General features: G+C 33.3%; 1 protein-coding gene across 1 annotated transcript in view; it reads left to right on the forward strand.

Annotated features, from left to right (window-relative positions):
* UHRF1BP1L (UHRF1 binding protein 1 like) overlaps window positions 1-19,003 on the forward strand; it is an 87,512-nt gene extending 68,509 nt beyond the window's left edge. The window contains exons 16-21 of the mRNA XM_040234912.1: window positions 1,826-1,968; window positions 2,660-2,810; window positions 7,523-7,776; window positions 8,093-8,201; window positions 13,106-13,299; window positions 15,184-19,003. Of these exons, the coding sequence (XP_040090846.1) occupies window positions 1,826-1,968; window positions 2,660-2,810; window positions 7,523-7,776; window positions 8,093-8,201; window positions 13,106-13,299; window positions 15,184-15,318 (986 nt within the window). The 3' untranslated portion in view covers window positions 15,319-19,003. The remainder of the gene's footprint in view (window positions 1-1,825; window positions 1,969-2,659; window positions 2,811-7,522; window positions 7,777-8,092; window positions 8,202-13,105; window positions 13,300-15,183) is intronic.
* Window positions 19,004-21,007: the final 2,004 nt, after the last annotated feature.

Raw genomic sequence — 21,007 nt, forward strand, 5'->3', positions numbered from 1 at the left:
TATTTATAAATGAACAAACCCATAGCTGTACTGCCATCCCACCACAAATTTCAAACTAGTCTCTCCAGTTTTTTTTCCTTTCATAGGCAGAATATTCTTTTAAAATGTGTATATTATCATGTCAGTTTCCATTTTAGTCCTGATAAGTTTTAACTGCTATAAGGCTGTTAATTTAAAAAGAAACTTAATGTTACTGACAATGTTCTGTGTGACCTGGCCCCAGCTTACATTTCTGCTGTTTTCCCACATGCTTACTACACTTAAGTTGTACTGTTATATTTACTATACAGTATATATCAGTCTGTCAGCCTCGTCACTATGACAGATTTCCTCAGTCTTTGTACCTGTGCCTCAGATAGTGTTTTTTCTTTCTTTTTACTTTATCTTAAATATTATTTTATTAGTGAAATTTTTTTAACCTCTGGCAGTGTTAGGAACTCCCTGTGAAATGTGGGAATTTATTCATACTACAGTTTTATTTATATACATTTCTCTGACCTAAAAATCTTTTTATTTATCCATTCAATAGGTAATTTATTGAACACCTACTTGCTTTGTCAGGCACTGAGTTAGAACCTGATTATATATAGTAGTAAATATAATAATAAAAATTATTACAAAGAAAGACAAATACGATATGATTTCACACATATTGTGGGTTATATTTTTTAAAAACCAAAATGAAAACAGAGCAAAAACAAGTTTATAGATACAAAAACAGATTAGTTGTTACCAGAGGGCAAGGGGATGGGGAAATGGTCAAAATGGATGAAGGAGATCAATTTTATCAGTATGGATGGTGAACTAGTCTTTTGATGGTGCACTTTGTAGTGTACACAGATGTCAAATTATAAAGTACATCTGAAAAAAAGAAATTTTTAACAAGCTGCTTGCAAGTTACATTCAGCAGAATGTTCTTTCAGTGAATGAAAATGATAACTCATTCTGTAATACATAGTGAAGTGTTGTGAAGACTTATGATCAAGATGTTTATAACAACAACAAAGTAAAGCTTTGTAAAATGCTATCATGTAAACAAAAGTGTTTAGAGAATGACTAACTTGATTATTTTGTCATTCAGTGAATTAATTCTTGAAATCATTTTTAGAATTATTAGCTTTTCTTTTTTTTTAATATAAAATCAGAATTCAGGCATGATTGAAGTGAAAACAAAAATGAGGCATTGTTTTGTATCTTTGGCTCTTCTCATTTTTCTAGATTCATTTTCATTTCAATAATTCTTTTTTATGGTATTTCTAAAAAGTGTTGATCTGTTATGAACACAAAATTTTTAAAATTATCTTTATCACAGGGAGTTTGAGAAATATTGAAAAAGAGCACATTAAGGAATTAAGGCAGGTTGGTAAGGACGGAAAACAATCACATTGACAATAGTAGTATTAATTTCATGTAGAAAAACTATAGGATACAGAAAAGGGAAATGAAATGGTCAGACTGGGATCACTGAATGTTGGATAGAACAGAGGAGGCAGAGCTGGCTGACCAGGCACTGCCAGCACCACACCTGCACTGGGCAGAACACAGACTGTGGTTGGCTGCGGTAGACTCCTTTTCTTCTTTTTTTCAGACTTCTTTTCTTACTAAGTTTAGGGTTTAATATCTCTAACACCTTATTGTGGAAAGTTATTTCTTACTTTTTGCTGACTAACTGCAATTTAATTTTTGTTTGCTTCTTGTCTTCTTAAATAAGACTATGCTTGAGAAAGAGTTGAAGGTACAGTCCATTTTGGTTAGATAAATGTAACATTATTGGATCATGTATAAACTGATTTTAATTTATTAGTTTATTTTTATCTTATTTCAGGTATTAAAAAGAACTCAACTACAAATTACCAGAGCCCAGCCGATCAGACAAATGCCAGTGCAAACCTACAGAATTATGGTGAAACCTCTCCAGATGCCATCAGTACAAATTCAGAGGGTGCTCAAGAAAGTCATGATGACCTGGTAATCTTTTCAGACACATTCTATGAAGAGAGATGCCACCAACTTTATCTCATATTCAATACGTACCCATTTATGGGCATTGATATGTAAAAATAATTGACTGAGATTGTGGGTAATTTACTTTGCTCTTCCTACTCTTGAAATTTTTTCTTCACTCTTACTGAATTGTTATTCTCTGATTTTCATTTTTCTAAATTTTTTTTTTAATTGTGTTGAAGAGGAAAGGTTCTATCCTTTTTTCATTCTTTATGTTTTGATGTTTATTTTAATTTGATTAAATCTTCTGTGAAAAAGTTTGATAGTAGGGATGGTAGTCAGTCCTTATGAGGGGCTGTCTACAAAAGAAATATGTTACTGGTTTATTTTAAGCCCTCTTCACCTGATGAAGTATTCTTATGGATGCCTTAGAAAATGTATTCAGTTTTTAATGAAAAACTAATGAAAAATATATAGGAAAGCCATCATATATTTAATCTTTGTGACCTAAAGCAATTCTCTTGACTGAGCAGAAAGAAAGGAAGTGGAAGTTTATCACTGTAATATAATAACTGCTTTCTGTTGGTCACAAATATATTTTTATTTTATTAAGTCACAGTTGAATTTTTAGAGGCTATAGTAGTTTCCTGTTTTTTTCCTAAATTTTGTTTTGAATTATTTGGTATACTAATATTATTTATGCAATCCTTATTAGATGTCAGTTGTGGTATTTAAGATTACTGGTGTTAATGGGGAAATTGACATCCGAGGTGAAGATACAGAAATCTGTCTTCAGGTGGACCAAGTGATACCAGATCAGTTAGGCAATATCAGTCTACGGCATTACCTTAGTCATCGTCCAGTAGGTAAGACTTTAATGTGATTTAAGCTTGTTTTCTTTTTTAATATATATGACTCATCAGCAGTTCTACCTTTGATGTAAATAAAGGAAAATGATATTTATTTATAATAATGCAAAAGATTTGCTTTTTTAGATTATCATATTTCCATAAAGTACTTTAAGTTATTAGAAACACAATCTATTGAAGAGGTACTCTCAAATTTCTTTTTGTTTCTGCTAAGTTCTATCTTTAATTTTTTGAGTCTTTCCATTCTCTGAAATGATAGGTTTGAGAAAACTAAGATTTTTTTCTACATGACAAGAGTGATAAAGTAATCCTGAAAGGTCAAAGTTAGTTCCGCACTAGAATAAGTGTCAATTTTTGTATTCCATTGTCTTGTTGTATCAGTTGGTTATATCTGACTCTTTGTGACCCCGTGCACTACAGAAAACCAGGCTTCCCCGTCCTTCACCATCTCCTGGAGCTTGCTCAAACTCATGTCCATTGAGTCGGTGATGCCACCCAACCATCTCATCCTCTGTTGTCCCATTCTCCTCCTGCCTTCAGTCTTTCCCAGCATCACAGGGTCTTTTCTAATGAGTCGGCTCTTCGCATCAAGCAGCCAACGTATTGGAGTTTCAGCTTCATCATCAGTCCTTCCAATGAATAGTCAGGATTGATTTCCTTTAGGATTGACTGGTTGGATCTCCTTGCAGTCCAAGGGACTCTCAAGAGTCTTCTCCAGCACCACAGTTCAGAAGCATCAGTTCTTCGGTGCTCAGCCTTCTTTGTGGTCCAACTCTCACATCCATACCTGACTACTGGAAAAACCATAGCTTTGACTAGATGGACCTTTGTTGGCCAAGTAATGTGTCTGCTTTTCAATGCACTGTCTATGTTTGTCATAGCTTTTCTTCCAAGGAGCAAGTGTCTTGTAATTTCATGGCTGCAGTCACCATCCATAGTGATTTTGGAACCCAATGAAAGGTTGTTGGTGAACCTTGAAAAGATGCCAGGATTCTTGGCCTCCAGAGAAGAATTTAATCCAGGGCCAGAGATGAGGCTTGATTGCTCAGAGCTTTTGTGTAATAAAGTTTTATTAAAGTATAAACGAAATAGAGAAAGCTTCTGACATAGGCATCAGAAGGGGGCAGAAAGAATACCCCCTTGCTAGTGTTAGCAATGGAGTTATATACTCTCCAATGAATCAAAAGAATGTCTGGAGGTTGTAAAGACCTCACTAGACCTACTCCCGTAATTTACATTTTAAGATAATAGGATAAGCCAGAAGGTTTAATCCAGAGACTGTCATCAGGCAGGATACATAATCCTAAGGAATGTAGAGGGAAAAAAAAAAAAGTTTGTCCTTTCTTCCTCCTTGAGAATTCCAGACCCGTCTCTCCTTGGGGACCCCTAGACTTCTTATCAACTTGCCTAGGAAATGACTCTCTCACCAAGAAAGTAAAGTCTGTCACTGTTTCCATTGTTTCCCCATCTGTTTGCCATGAAATGATGGGACCAGATGCCATGATCTTAGTTTTTTGACTTTTGAATTATCTTGCTTTATTTTCCATTATCTTGCTTATATGCAAGTATTTCCTGAGTCTGGTGTGGTACTTGATATTTGGTAAAATCATGTATCCTGTTCTTATGGATTTTCATTCTAAGATCAACACATTCTCTTAGATACAGAGGGATATAAGCAATAAAACGTGCAGTGTATGACGAGGAATACCACATTAAATCATTCCTTTTTCAAGCTTCATGTGGAATTATCACTTATAGTTTTCAGTCATTTAAAGACATAAATTTATTAAAATAATTATACTGAGAAATTTAAATGACAGTGTTCAGGTTTTTAAATCTTTTGAAAAGTCACTGAGCTGTAATATTTTTCTTTGCTACATATACAGAATGCAATATCTGATATAACACATGTTGAAATACTTGCAATCCTGCATATCAAACAAACATGCTATCACCTCACATCCTGGGAATTGCAGGTAAATGTGCCATTTGTCAATAAACCAGCATCATAGAAGAAAATTACCTCCTGATTTTTTCTATGTGTAGGCCTTGCAGTTTATGAATTTCATATTAGGAAATGTCAATCCCAATAGCATACAAAATGAAAGAAGCTAAGTATTCAATGTATATAGTTGGAAAGATTTTATAGTAGATGAAAAAACAACAAAAAAAAGATGGAATGTTGAATTTCAAAAGCTAAACCTTATTCTGTACCCAACCAAACACTTTTTGCACAGCTTTTTGCTTTATACCCCACTTATTACCATGTCCTATTGCTTTGTTTCACCTGTTTCTAACTGTAGAAATTATTTTGAAATGCTTTGTATGTATGGGTTATACAGGCAGTGCTGTCTAATACCTTATTATTATTATTATTATTTATAGCTGTCTTGGTTTAAAAATGAACAAAATAACAAGAAAGAAAGGAAAGGGAAAGAGAATAAAGGGAAAAGGAGAAAAAAATAGTTTAGTGAACATTTAAGACAATAAGCCATATGAACAAAGATTGTAATTTGGTTTACAGTTTATATACACTGTCACTCTGACATGAACAGTTAAAATTTTAAAGTTGTTTTTGGTTTTGTTTTAGTTTTTCTATAATAATGTGTAGAGTTTGGATCCCTTTAATGGGAAGCCTTTTTAAAGTTTCATGGCATAAGAGGTCGTAGGGAGGAGTGATTTTGTTTTATCTCTGCTCTAAATACTCTTTTTGTTCGAAATGATTTATGGCTCTCAGGTCCCTGGAGTAAGTATATCTGTGTGTGTGTGTGTGTGTGTGTGTGTGTGTGTGTGTAGATAGACATGTGTAGTTATAGACAGATAAAAGGCAAAATAAAATCACATTTACCAAGTTGTTTGTTTTGAATTGTTCTTACTGTTAAATAGACAAGTTAGTTAACTCATACTTTTCTTGATACAGGAAAAAACATTAATCATTATGAATTTGTGGCCATTTCTTTTACCTTCTGTTTAAAAAAATTAAAAATATATGAGTTCTTAATTTTTTTGAATAATTTTTTGAGAGGTTTTTTTTTTTTTCTTTTTGTCCACACCATGTGGCTCATATTCTCTGATCTGGGATGGAACCTGGCCTCTGGCAAGTGTTACCCAGTGGACCACCAGGAGAATTCCCTGGGAGTCTTTTTGAACTCTTCTGATATCTATACTATTTATTTTGAATCTTAGCAAGTAGAGCTAGCATTAATTAAATGTCATTTTTTATCTGAAATAAAAGTTTTAAAACAACTCTCCACTTTGTGTTGTGTAAGGAGATCTATCCTTGGTGCATAAATATACATATCTTTAATTTCTTGTACCCTTTTCCCTTTCATAAATATGTATACATTTGACTTCAGTAAGACTAAAGTATTCACATACATACTGAGGGAAAATAAACATCTTTTCATCATGAATTTGATTAGTGAGGTCTTCTTATAAGGGCCCATGGGACAGATAACTTGGAACCTCAATAAATGAAATAGCTTCACCTTTCCAGAACAGTTTGTTTTTATGTCATGGGTTCTATGAATTGTGAAACTGATTGTATTTTCCCTTTGCTATTAGAAAGCTATTTTTGGTCTGCCTTTGGCACAGAAATTTAAATAATGTAGTTTGAGTTAATAATCTTACTACCTATTTTACTCTTCCATTCCCTGCTTATTTTTTAATTCTGATTGTGTGATGTTCGTGTTGCCTCTTATTCTTTTTGGAGCTAGATAATGTAAAATAAAGAAAAAGATTTATTTACCATGAAGGCTGATTCACTTAAGTAGTTCCACTAGGAACTCTTATTTTTAAAGCTATTCTATGTGTTCTTTATTGAAATTAAACAACATTTTTTGAACTTGAGTCCTTATAGCTCTGTAATCCACCTCAAATTCTTTTTGGGAAAAAGGCCAAGGCATAAGTAAATATAAATATAAACATAAACATATCTGTATTTCCTTTGGTATAAATGTAATTTTAAGATTGTAAATCAATAGTAACATTTTAATGAAGTCTTCTCTGTTTTCCTTTCCAGTTATTTAAAGGCTCGATTTTAATAAAGAACAAACAAATATTCAGACTTTTGTCACCTCTTGAGAAGTGACTTGAGTCACTTTAAATGCCATGACTATTTCTTCATTGCAATTGTCTGTTATATTATAAATGTATAGATATGTACACACTCAGACACACTCAAAATACCTGAGTTATGAATCATGTCAGATTTATATTGTGGCATGTTTTTGCATGTTACAAACAAATAAAAAATATAGACAGCATTATTGCAGTAGAAGATTGTCTGTAAAAATGGAAATTAGGGAAATTAGGGTTGAATGTATTACTCAGTTATATCCAACTCTTTGCAACCCAAATGGACTGTAACCCGCCAGACTCCTCTGTTCATGAAATTATCCCAGCAAGAATGTTGGTGGGGGTTGCCATGTTCTCCTCCAGGGGACCTACCTGGTCCTTTCCAGGGATCTCATTCTTACCTCCTGCGGCTCCTGCATGACAGGCGGAGTCTTTAGCACTCAGCGACCTGGGCAGCCATGTGTTATGTATGAACTATAATCAGTTAAGTTAAGAATACATATTAAAATTTTAATCTGTTATTTCTTTAATACTATTCAAAGTGACAGTGACCTCTTAATGACAAATAATTGAGAGTGACGTTTTTGAGTCGTAATACAAAGTTACAATTTTTATTTGTTCTTTTTTCATAGGTTCGGATCATAAAGCTGTAATTCATTCTAAGTCCTCTCCTGAGATTACTCTGAGATTTGAAAGTGGGCCTGGTGCTGTAATACACTCTTTGCTTGCAGAAAAGAGTGGATTTCTGCAATGCCATATAGAAAACTTTAGCACTGAGTTTCTTGTGTCTTCTCTTATGAATATTCAACATTTTTTGGAAGATGAAACAGTTGCAACAGTGATGCCAATGAAAATACAAGTTTCTAACACAAAAATAAATTTAAAAGTATGTTAACAAATATTTTTATATTTTCATTTTATAAATGTTCGTTTAGCCTACTGGACTTTGATTCATGCCTAACAATATGAACTTGTTGGTCCTTGTGGTGATGGTGTAGAGATTCTTCTTAGAAATTAGAAAATATCAAAATAAAATGGGCAGTTTTCTCACTGTATCAACTAAAGCATATTAAAGGTATATTTCTAGCTCATTAAAAATATTTTTGGCAGAAGTAGTGTTTAAGAAAATGATTAATTGAAAATGATTGATTTTATCTTTTACTTCAGTAGCAACATGCCAATACTATTTCTCTTTCCCGTAGGATGACAGTCCTCGTAGTAGTACAATATCCCTTGAACCAGCTCCTGTGACTGTTCATATTGATCATCTTGTGGTAGAGAGAAATGATGATGGCTCTTTTCATATCAGAGGTATATATGAAAGCAGTTTAAGTGAACACCTACTGAAATTTGAAATTATTTACATGCTGATTATTTTTTTTGACTCATACTTTTTATATAGTATTTTATATTTATATACATATGTAGTAGTAGATGATTGAGGGACACTTAGTACCTTGTGATAAAATATCATCCATGTATGAAACTCTACCTCAGAAATAACTCATCTACAATTGATTTAGTATCTATTTTACAAATGTGTTTTGAATGAAATCCTTCCTGGGTTCATTCACGCTTCTACTTTTCAGTGAGCCCTTCCACATAACCTAATGTGACTTCTTAAAGTTCTTGAGTACTTATTTGCCATGCATTAGTTACTTTATAGTATATTATTGTGTATTTAGTTCTGCTTAACTTTTGTATCTCCATTCTAATAGGATTTTTAAGGTCTCTAATGTAAGGACTATGTCTTATAAGGTAGTGTGGAAAGAGCTTGAGTTGGTAGACTTAGGTGTTCTAAGTTTCACTTTATCAATTGAGGGTGAAATGTGAGGGACTGAGAAGAGGCAAACTAGAAAACTCTGTAGCCAGAAACCATGAGAGAACTATTGCTGAGGTGGAATCAGTTTGTGGGGAACTCTTGATTGAAGAGTCTTCCTCTTTGAATTTGGGGAACAGCTACAGCAAACAGAAGTCAGACCAAAAAAGATCAAAATGGCAGCTTCATTACTGATAAAAGCTCAGGGGAAGATAGCTTCAGTGTGAGAAGATAGGCTTGCTGTATGGCTGTTGCTCTCAGATACTTTAAGATCTCCAAACTTCAAGTCTTACCTTGTAAGAAAGCTGAACAGAGTGTTCTAGTACTTGAGAGTACTGAAGAAAAGCTGAGACTTTTATAGAAATATAATTAATATCCTCAGAGAGATGATAGGATTTTGAACTCAAACAGGACCAAGCTTTTATGGAGAATAACTACTTAGAAATCGTTAAAAATTAAAAACCTCATCTTTGAAGTGAAAAATAATAGGTCACCTAAAATCTTATCAGCTCTACCTTCAAGAGATACCCAGAGTCAGATCTGAGTCATACAGTATGTCACCTTCGCAGATTGGCTTCTTTTACTACGTAATATGATTTAAGGTTTCTTCATGTCTTTTTGAGGCTTACTAGCTCATTTCCTCTTCCTGCTGAATAATATTCCATTGTCTGATGTGACACAATTTATTTCACCTACTGTAGGACATCTTGGTTGCTTCCTTATTTTGGCAATCAGAATAAAATTGCTGTAAAGAATTGTGTGGACATAAGTTTTCAGCGCCTTATGAATAAATGCAAAGGAGTGTGATGGCTGGGTCTTATGGTCGAGAGTATGTTTAGTTTTAGAAGAAAGTGACTGTACCATTTTACCTTCTCACCAGCAGTAAATGAGAATTCTTGTTGCTCTGTGTCTGTGTTTACATTTGGTGTTGTCAATGTTCTGTATTTTGGCCATTCTAAATAGGTGTGTCGTGGTATGCTGTTGTTTTAATTTGCATTTCCTTGATGACATATTATGTACAGCATCTTTTCATATGCTGATTTGCCATCTGTTTATTTTCTTTTGTGAGGTGCCTGTTAAAGTCATTGGCCTTAGAGAGAAATTTTATATTGATAAAAGATCTCCTAAAATGTAGCTTAGTCATAAGAAATGTATGTATCCATGTAACAGCATAACTGAAAATGTATAAAAGAAAGCTGTTTGAAATAAAGAGAAATGGAATTATAGCATATTGTGATATTACTGTCATAGAGAAACTCTTAACATGCCTCTCTCTCTCTCTGTGTGTATAAGATGTTATGGAAAAACCCAAATGAACTTTTTAGCCAACCCAGTATCTATATACACACACATATATATGTAAATATAAATTTGACTTTAGCAAACAGGTAATTTCAGATACCCATGAATGAATTTTGCTATCTGCAGCAACATGGATGGACTTGGAGAATATTAAGCTTAGTGAAGTAAGTCAGAGAAAAAGAAATACTATCTGATTTAACTTACATGTGGAATCTAAATGGTACTACAAGTGAGTGGATGTGCAGAACAGAAACAGATGCACAGTTAACTCTCCCTTTTTATCTCCAGTTATATCTGCCTCTCTCTCCTTTTTTTCCCATGCTCATTCTTTCTTCTCCACTCTCTAAATGTCTCCTCCCTTTTTTTCCATCTCATTTCTTTTCCTCTTTCCATATTTCTTCCTCTTCTCTTCTTTCTCTCTGCTCCCATTTTCTCTCCTCGTTTCATTTCCCAATATTTGAAATAAAATGGATTTCAGAGTTGTTTTGGTCAGTGGTTTTTCATTATTCTTAGGATCCCGTGAGTGGTGAGATATATAGGCTAAATAACATGGGCTTTGGACCCTGTTTTCCTCACTACAGCCTATGTAACAGCTGTTTTTTTTGTTTTTACTTTATATTAGCATTCTATATCAGATTTCATTTAAAAGAAGGGTTTTGCTCTTCTAAGTTTGAAAGCCAAAAGTATATGATAAATTCATAATCAAGTCAAATTTTAGGGGTGTTACTAGTTTTTTGAGTTTGAAAGAGTAGAGGATTTGACTTTTCCATGGCGTATTACTTTAGGATTTCCCTTACAGTCCCTACCAAGCTGAATGGTATGCTAGTCTGACCCAGTACAACAGTTCTTGTGTATTTTTTCTAACTAATATTACTAAAAAACATAATCAGTACAGGACAATATTGTAAAAAGTAGTTTCTGATTTGAGACTTCTGTAATATGAATTCAAGAACAAACCAAAACTCAATTCAGTGACATTTACCCATGTACATAAAACTATTTTGATACATAAAAAATTGGGGTAAAATTATTAGAATCATTACGAAGGGTAATTTGACAATATGAACAAAAGCTTTAAAAAGTATTTTTGTTCTTTGACCTAGCTGACACCTTCTGGGAATGTTTTTAAGGGGAAAAATTACGTTGAACAGATATTACTCTTCTGTCTTCTTAATATAATTTGGTTTGATGAACTACCTCTCTGTCATGACAGTTAAGTGTGGTTTTGGTTGAACCTGACAATCATATGGCCCTATCACTAAAGTGGGAAAGGGACCCAGGTGGACCAATCAAAAGATTTCAGCCCTTGGGACACTGAATGATAACATGGATGGACTGTGAACCAAGCATTCTGAGTCTTGTGTGTGTGAATTGAAAATGACACTGAGAGTGAAGGGGTCACAGGCTGTAAAACTTACTTGTTTGGTCACCAGAGGTTACCTTTGCCATCATGTGACTGGACTAACGTAGAAGAAGAGAGAAACGGACCTGAAAAGTGGATAGAATCAGGTTCCTAAAATGACACTCCTGAGGACATCATATGAATTCCAATATCTGTCCATACCTGAAGCACCATCACTTTGACTCTACTATTATGGAAACAAATACATTTCCTTGTTTAAAAACAAGTTTGACTTGGGCTTCTGTTCACTTGCAACCTAAATGCTCTGACTCTCTGTGATTCAAAAAGTTAGAAAAAAATGTTGATTTGTAAAAATATTTCATGTCTTTTGGATAACATTTTAAATGGAACTGTTTTCTTAATTTAATTTTGAATTATTCATTGCAAGTGCTTAGAAAAACAATTAATTTTTGCACATTGATCATATATCCTGCAGACTTGCTAAGCTTGTTTATTAGCTCTACGAGTTTTTAGTGGATTCTCTATTTTTTTTTTTCCTGTGTACAAGATCAGGTCATCTGTGAATGGAGATAGTTTTACTTCTTCCTTGCTGATCTGGATGCCTTTTATTTCCTTTTCTTGCCTAATTACCTTGCCTGGGACCTCCGGGACAGTGTTGAGTAAAAGTATTGAGAGAAAACATCCTTGTCTTATTTCCAATATTAGGGGGAAAACATCCAGTCTTTTACCATTAAGTGTGGTATTAGCTGTGGAATTTTGGAAAATTTCCTTTAACAGATTGAGGAACTTCTATTCCTGGTTTGCAGTTTTTATCATGAGAATGTACTGAGTTTTGTCAGATATCTTTTTTCTGCATCTGTTGAGATGACTGTGTGGCTTTTGTTTTATTCTGTTTTGTTGATGTGATGTACTACATTAATTTATTTTTTGTATGTTAAATCAATCTTGCACTCCTGGGGTAAATCTCACTTGGCCATGGCCTATAATTATTTTTATTATATTGCTGAGTTCAGTTTGCTAATGTTTACTGAGGATTTTTGTATTCATTTATATTAAGTATATTGATTTTAGTTTACTTTTTTATGATTTCTTTGGTTTTGGAATCAGGGTAATGCTGGTTTTATAGAGTGAGTTAAAAAATGCTCCTCCTCTTCTATTTTTTGGAAGAGTTTGTAAAGATTTGGTATTAATTCTTTTAATGTTTGGTAGAAATCACTGTTGAAGCCATATCTGGGCCTGGGCTTTTCTCTGAATATATTTTTGTTTTGTTTTTGATTACTGATTTAGTCTGTTTCTTATTGAGTCTGTTTTGGTAGTTTGTGTCTTTGTAGAAGTTTTTCTACCTCATCTAAGTTATCTAATTTATTGGTATACAGTTCTTCACAGTATTCCTATATAGTTATTTTTATTTCTGTTAAAGGGACAATAGTAATGTCCCTTCTTTCATTTCTGATTCTAGTAATTTTTTTCTTTTTGTCTTTTATTTTTTGGTCTCTATAACTAAGGTTTTTTTTCAATTTTATTCTTCTTTTCAACAGATGAGCTTTTGATTTTGAGTTTGTTAATCTTCCCAATGAATGAGCTTTTTCTTTATTTGACTTTATTGTTTTTTGTTTCATAATAATGTCTTCATACTATGACATACTCATTTAAAATTAGGTTTTCACAAGAGAACTTAAGATTTATCAAGTATTTATAAATTTTATCTGAATATTTTATTTGTCTGATTAGATTCTCAGATGCTTAACACTAGAAATGATTTGGAAGAAAATGTCAAAAGTGATTCAGTGCTGAGTACCAGTGGAAAGTGTGATCTGAAGAAACAACACAGTGTCACTCAAGCCACTCAGACGAGCCCAGAAGTTCCTTGGCCTTCGCAGTCAGCCAACCTTCCTGAGTGCTCTTTTGACTTTACTAGGGAACAGGTAATGGGAAACCTAGTTCATACTCATTCAGTTCAGCAATTAACATAATTATTAGGCATTATTTATTTACTTATTTAAATCACGTTTGTTGAGTGCTTGTTATGTACTAGGCAGTTAGTTGATACAGTGTTGAGCAAGGTATGGCCATTCCCAGCCTTCACAGAAGTTGTAGTCTAATAGAAGATAAAGGAGGAAATGTGGGAGAGTGCCATTTCTGGCATCTGCAAAGGCTAACTGGAGGATATATTCATTTTGATGTCTTATTTTTAAGTTACAAAAGTATCATAATATTTCAGAACTTTGGAAAAATATTTTAAAACAGCTCTGACATATTGTAACCTCCCATAGTGCTATAAGTATTTTTTAATTTTTCCTCTCAGTCTCTTTCCATAATTTTTCTAAACAATTGCTATCCTAGTGTATATGCTGTAGGGCTTCCCTGGTGACTCAGGCAATAGAGAATCTGCCTGCAGTGGGGGAGACCCAGATTTAATCCCTGGGTTGGGAAGATCCCCTGGAGAAGGAAATGGCAACCCACTCCAGTATTTGCCTGGAGAACTCCATGGATGGAGGAGCCTGGTGGGCTACAGTCCATGGGGTCACAGAGTCTGATACGACTGATGGACTAACACTTTCATACATATATATACTTTTTGTTTAACGTTGTTTAACAAATGTTTTCTATATTGCTGCATATGCTTAATCTATTTTATTTTATATTTATTGAAGTATAGTCAATGCTTCATATTTATTGTTAATGGCAGATTAATATGGATGTGTCTATATTATCATTTCTAAAGGTTACTCTTAACATTTATCAATATTTGAGTTGCTGCTTTTTATTTTTTGCTATTATAAAATTCTATCCAGCAGAATTTTAATTCTCTTTGATGGAACTACAGAATGAGTTTATTCATCTATTTAGCAGGATTTGATAGATGTCAGCTCTAAGCTAAGGATATAGAATTGGAAGAGAATACCACTCCCTATCTATTGAGAAACTCAGAATTGAATGGGAAAGTAGAAGTGTGTAAACAGTAGTCACAGCATACATGTGTTATATGTACTAGAGTTTAGGAAAGTATGGTAAAATATCCAATTTGGTCTGTGAGAGAGGCATTCTTAAAGCTGCACCTAAAAGAAATCTGAGAACTCTTTGAAGTTGAATGCATATATTTTAATGTATCTGTGTAAATACTTGTTCCTGTGGAGAAGGTTTTATCACATTTTCTTCATTAGAGATTAGAGAATGGTTCCAAGAGGATTGAACTGAGTCTTAATGAGAGAAGACCTATTGACATCTAGATGAAAATGTCCAGTGAGATCTTCAGAATGTGGGTCTGGAGCTCAAGAGAGGCTTGCCCTATATCAGACTATATAATTGTTGGAGCCACAGGAGTAGAAGAGAACATCTAAGAGAGTGACTCAAGTGATAAGAGAAGACAACCAATTATGGACTTTAACAGAATGCAAAAAATTTAAGAGTTCTCAAACATCAGAGGGAAAGATGAAAAGTCCGTAGGTAGAGTGGAGTAGACAAGAAATATCTGTGACATAAAAGGTGAAAGAGGAGAGAGGCTTAGCAAGAAGGAGTGAGGTCAGCAGCATCTTAAGGCAAATTGAAATTAAACAAAATCACGATTAGATTTGGAACTTAGGAGTTAATTCGTGTTTTAAATTGCTGGGTCAGAACTTAATAGACATTTGTAAGTGCTTGGTATGTGTTTCCAAATAACTTCTCAGAGCAATTTTTAGCTTAAGTGCACCCTCACCAGCATTGGGTAATGTTGCTGACTTGTGGGTCACACCTTTAGATACTGTATAAATTGTCTGTATTTCCTGAAAATGGTTATATTTTCTTATTTTCCAAATTTATCATTTCAGCTCATGGAAGAGAATGAATCACTTAAACAAGAATTGGCTAAAGCTAAAACGGCTCTTGCAGAGGCTCACTTAGAAAAAGATGCTCTTCTCCATCAGTTGAATATCAGGAGTGGCAGCCAGAAACTCAAGTTATAGCTTTGGAGTGTGGAGGTTATATTTATAATGTGATGTTACCAATTAATGGGAAACTTTCCTTTTCATGAAAAGACAATAAAATGAAATAGAATGTAATGAAGTGGTGACTATTCCAAAACCAGTTTAGAAAATACTAGGTACGGGCATTACAATCTTTTGGTTGTTTTGTGTTTTAGGGTTTAACCCTCTTTTAAACTGGTGTGATATAGGGGAAGTCAGTGCATACTGTAAGATGAATTCTATGCCTCATGAATAGGAGATGTCATTTCCTAATTTTGATATTACATTATAGACATTTTTTAAAAAGAAAAATGAAAATCTATTGTGTTCTCACAGATTGCTGAATTTATTTATCACTTTGTTAATAATTTGCTATTATTTACAGAGATTCAGATGCTTTTAGGGCTAATGTAAAATAAAAGGAGACTTACATTTTAAGTGTTACTAAAATTATGTACTTAAATCTATAACTATTACTTAAAAAAAAAAGCCCAATCAAATTAATAAATTATCTAATTGCTGGGTTTGAAAACTCTGGAAAATCATCACCCTACAGAATGTAGGAGGTAACTTTAAAATGTGAAAAAGAATCATTTTAAGTGATGGGTATACTTTATAAGTTGAAGCTATAGTTTTCAAGAAAGAAGATGGTACAAATGTTAAAATAAAAAGCACAAACTGTAAAAAAGCAAAGCATTAGAGTATATGGCCAACTGATTTAAAAAGCATTACTTGTACATTCCTTTAAACATGTATCGTTAGACATCAAAGAGTAATTTAACTATCCTGCTAAATTTGGCAGCCTTTGTAACTATAAGAATTTTAATTAATACTATTTATATTTCTTTTTCTTTGTCCTTCCTCTATTTAACAAGGGGAATGTTTTCAGAGAATTTTCTTTTCACATACATAAAATGATTTCATACCATTCCTACATTATCTTAACAGGTGGTTGTTTGCACATGTCGAATTTATAATGCTAGTTTTGATTAAAGTTCTATGTGACTTATATATTGAAATAAGAATAACTGGTAAATTTTGAATTCTATTTTCTAGGGATTGTTAAGGTTGAAACCGACATGAGAGAGAGTCTCAATCATGCATTATGAAATAAAAGTTGATGAGTATTTAAGAAACAGGCTTTTAACAATTTAAAATATATTTCCTGTAGAATTAAACTAAGTGGGGTCTATTTTAAAATTCACATTCTTAAACATAAATATATTCAAGATAGAACTGAAACAGCTGGACTGCTCTTTAAGTTACTTGAAAAATTTCAAATTTTCAGCCACATTAGGATAACTTTATGGTGCTTTGCTTGTTTGGCATGACTTATATAGCCATTGCTATATCTAAATACTTGGAAGGAAATATGTTTCATTTTACATTAAGTGTTAGAGTGATTTTAGATTTCATTGAAAATGGTACTGGCCTTTTTTTTTTTGTCTTTAATGTCCATTTTCATTAACATTATATAAAAATACAGGCCTTGTTTTGGGAGCTAAGGATATAGCAAAGAACAAGTTAAATTGTTATTATTTTACCTCAGAGTATTTTAGAAATCACGTTAAACCATTTTAATCTAAGACTGTTGTATAGTTTTAGATTAAAAGCAAAGGTCTAATTAAATATTTTGAATGTATAGCTTATATCCTTAGTACTTTTGATCTATAGGTATATATTCAACAAAAGCAGTCTCTATTATAGAAAAGCAGGATTGATGGTACATGAACTTCTCTAGAACTTGCAGTGTTTTTCAGATTTGACATATTTGTTCCATATGAACTTTAAATTTATGATGTATTATAATTACTTACTGTTATAGATCCTGAATGTTTTTCTTATTTTCAATTTATTTGGCCATCTCAAGAAAGTCATATAAACAGTAGAGATAATAATTAATATGAAGCTGAATATTCTATATGCTTTGTTAGATTTTTAAAAATTTATAATGATTACTATTTTTATAGAGATTTAAAATTCATAAATCATTTCCAAAAACATTGTATAATTCCCACAACAAGCCTGTGAGGTAGGTGTTATTTACATTTTAAAAGTTTAATAAAGACCTTATGGCTCAGAAAGAACAAATGACTTGACTGAAATCACAATTAATAACCTGTTCTTTTCACTGGAATCCCAATTATATGTTTTTATTTAACCTTATTCCTTATTTCACATATTTTTCCAGAGGTAGGGAAAGGAATCATTTATTGGTCTTTTATCTTCTTCTTTTAAGATGAATATAATGCTTTTAAAAGATGTGTGTATATAAAAACAAACTACTTGAAAAATAAGGGGAGAATTTTAAGTTAGTCTCAATCTTTTTTGCTGTATGAGAAATATAAGAATCAACCTGTAATAAGCTTATCAGAGTTTTTAAATGACCACAAATTAAAATTAAAGTTGCCTTGTCTTTGCTAAATCCCTAGCAGAGATGTTAGTAATCAGGGGAAGAAAATTATGTTAGTGTTTTTCTTTTAAATTGCATATATGTGAAAAACATATTCTTGGTATTGTATTTTTATCTTTTCTCATTGTAGAGTTCAAAAGATCACCATGTGACACCAGGTGTAATGGAACATTATTATTTAAGCCATGTAAGAATAGCTTTATATGATTGCAGGCAAATATATGTGACAAAATTAATCAGAAACTTCTTTTGGGTTTTTATTGTAGTTATTTTTATTCAGTACTTGTCAATACAAGGCTTAAATATTCCTCTTTAAGTTTTTATTAATGTATCCAATCTAAGGTTCCACCATCACAGTGGTCAGTAGTTCCCAAGTTAGTAACCTAGAACTTCCTCTCTCTAACCACCCCCTCCCCAATCAGTTCATTACCACATCCTTTCATTTTAGCTAGTAAATTTGTCTACTTCTTTTCATTTACCACTTTTCTGGTCTAAGCTGACATTAGCACTTTTTGCTTGCAGTTACTTCTGTAGCCTCCTAGTTGGTCTTCCTAAGCTACCCTGACCTTTCTGATTCATTTTTATACTGCAGGCAGATTTCACTCTCTCTTTTTTTTTAAAGTGCAGTTTTAATCAAGGTAACTCACCTAACCCTAGATGGAAACAAAAATGTTTTATGTTACCTATGATATCAATTATTAGGGCTGCTATTTATAATTCTGAACATTGAAAGAGTTAATACCTCAAAACATTAAGGCAGTGACTGGCACATCACCTAAAAAGCATTTAGGAGAAGTTAGTTATTACTACTTCTTAGTTTCATTGTGCTCCTTGTTTAATTTACTTTGTATTTGACTCATTGCACTTTAAATATCTGAAACTAGTGAGAATTAAAGTGCTTCTTCCACCAAAGGAACCTTTGTTCATGCTATTCTTTTGCTTGAAATACCTTCATCATTTAGTTAACTCCTATTTGTCTTTCAGATCTCAGCTCATTCATCACTTCCTCAGGGAAGCATTCCCTAATTTTTTTCAGCGTAAGAAAAAAATTACATTATCACATGACCTCTATTTAATGTTGAACACCTTTGTAATTTTATATATATTTGTTTGATTAATGTAGACCCTCTAGATTGTAAACTCCATGAGGACAGGAATTCTGTTTCTGTGTCATTGTTCAACTTTGTATTCTTTGTGCCTCATATAGTGCCTGGCACGTAGTAGGTTCCCAATAAATTTGTTGAAATAATAAAATAATGGATGAGATATCAAGGATGTTTTTCAGGTATTGAGTTCTTCCTCTCAGTTGGAATTGAGGGGAGATGAAACATTAGGCATAAGAGTAGGAGGTGGTAGTTATTAAAAGTGGCACACTCCTTGTGTCCATCAGTTCAATTCAGTTCAGTCGCTCAGTTGTGTCCGACTCTTTGCGACCCCATGAATCGCAGCACGCCAGGCCTCCCTGTCCATCACCAACTCCCGGAGTTCACTCAGAATCACGGCCATCGAGTCAGTGATGCCATCCAGCCATCTCATCCTCGGTCGTCCCCTTCTCCTCCTGCCCCCAATCCCTCCCAGCATCAAAGTCTTTTCCAATGAGTCAACTCTTCACATGAGGTGGCCAAAGTACTGGAGTTTCAGCTTTAGCATCATTCCTTCCAAAGAAATCCCAGGGTTGATCTCCTTCAGAATGGACTGGTTGGATCTCCTTGCAGTGCAAGGGACTCTCAAGAGTCTTCTCCAACACCACAGTTCAAAAGCATCAATTCTTCGGCGCTCAGCCTTCTTCACAGTCCAACTCTCACATCCATACATGACCACAGGAAAAACCATAGCCTTGGCTAGACGGACCTTAGTCAGCAAATAATGTCTCTGCTTTTCAATATGCTATCTAGGTTGGTCATACCTTTTCTTCCAAGGAGTCAGCGTCAAGAAAAAAGATGGAGAATGGAGAAATTTGGCTCTATTACACTCTTCTGAGTTTTGAGAATCTGAAATTTTACTTAGTTTATCGCAAATCATCACAGAACTGAAAATTAGCACCGATTCATTACAACTGCTAGTGCCAGAATGTCATCTGGCTTTGATTGTAGCATATGGTGTTGTGGCTGTTGAGATCTGCCAGTTCTGTTAGCTAAACAGAATGGAAGTAAGGCCAAAAGAGTAGTGGCTGAAATAGTTTTCAGTTTTTAGAAATTGTTACCTAAGATCAGTTGTGCCTTATTTCTTAAGGTATGCGCAGTGTCATTTGACCTTGCACCCAGGGATGCTGAAGAGAGTAAATTTTGAGCTATATTTCAATTTCCTTTTAGGATAAAATATGAAAAGGTGGATTCATACAGGACATATAGAAATACGAAAGCAGTAGTGTTTTCAAAACACCGATTTCATTAAATTATGATACTTGACATTTAAAAAAACTTTGCTGCCTTTTTGAGAAGTACACAAATTAAGGTAATATGAAGCAAAAATGTATGTGTGATGGTTTTAGAAACCATTAGGTAGTATCCAATGGCTCATTGTACAGTGGAGGGAAATTCATGTTAATGTTACAGTATTAAAATTCAGCATAAGTGTTGCCAACACTCCTGTGTAGTTTTGGTAGGTCTGAGAATTTGAAACACTTTTAGGAGAATAATGTTAAGAAATATTGATATGAAATCAACTAAATGTCTTTTTTTTCCATTTGTATGATAGTTTTTTGGTCTTAGAAGAAAAAGTATCATTGAATCAGCAAGAGGAGTAATAGGTTTTAAAAGATTTTGAAACCATTTAAATAAAAAGATGATACTAAATAACTTATAGATTAGATTTTATTTTCATTTTATTGAATGGTAAGTAAGATTTCTCATTCTTGACTCTTAATTCTTCACTTTTATGTGAAGACATATTTGATAGTTTAGGTGAAGGAATATACTTGAGCATTTTGGAGGTTAGGATTATACAGTGAAGTGATCAACCTTTCAGCCACTTAGGAGAATTGTTTTATTGATGTAACAAAAAACTCAAGATACCTTAAGAATTGCAAAAATAAGAAAGCATATAGAATAAAGAATAAGTAGAGATCAAAACTACCCCTGAAGGATATAGGTGAAATAAATGCATTAGGGATCTGATCAAAGTCAAATTTCTTTTCACAATACTTAAAATAACTCCAATTAAAATATACATAGCATTATCAGGGCAGAAGTTTTTAAAAGTAACCATAGGGAGCAAATCCAGTGTAAGGAAATAATGTTGAATAGAATTCCAGTCACTAAGAGAGAGATCTATGAG

Source organism: Oryx dammah, unplaced genomic scaffold, assembly GCF_014754425.2.
Source record: "Oryx dammah isolate SB20612 unplaced genomic scaffold, SCBI_Odam_1.1 HiC_scaffold_29, whole genome shotgun sequence".
Lineage (NCBI taxonomy): Eukaryota > Metazoa > Chordata > Mammalia > Artiodactyla > Bovidae > Oryx > Oryx dammah.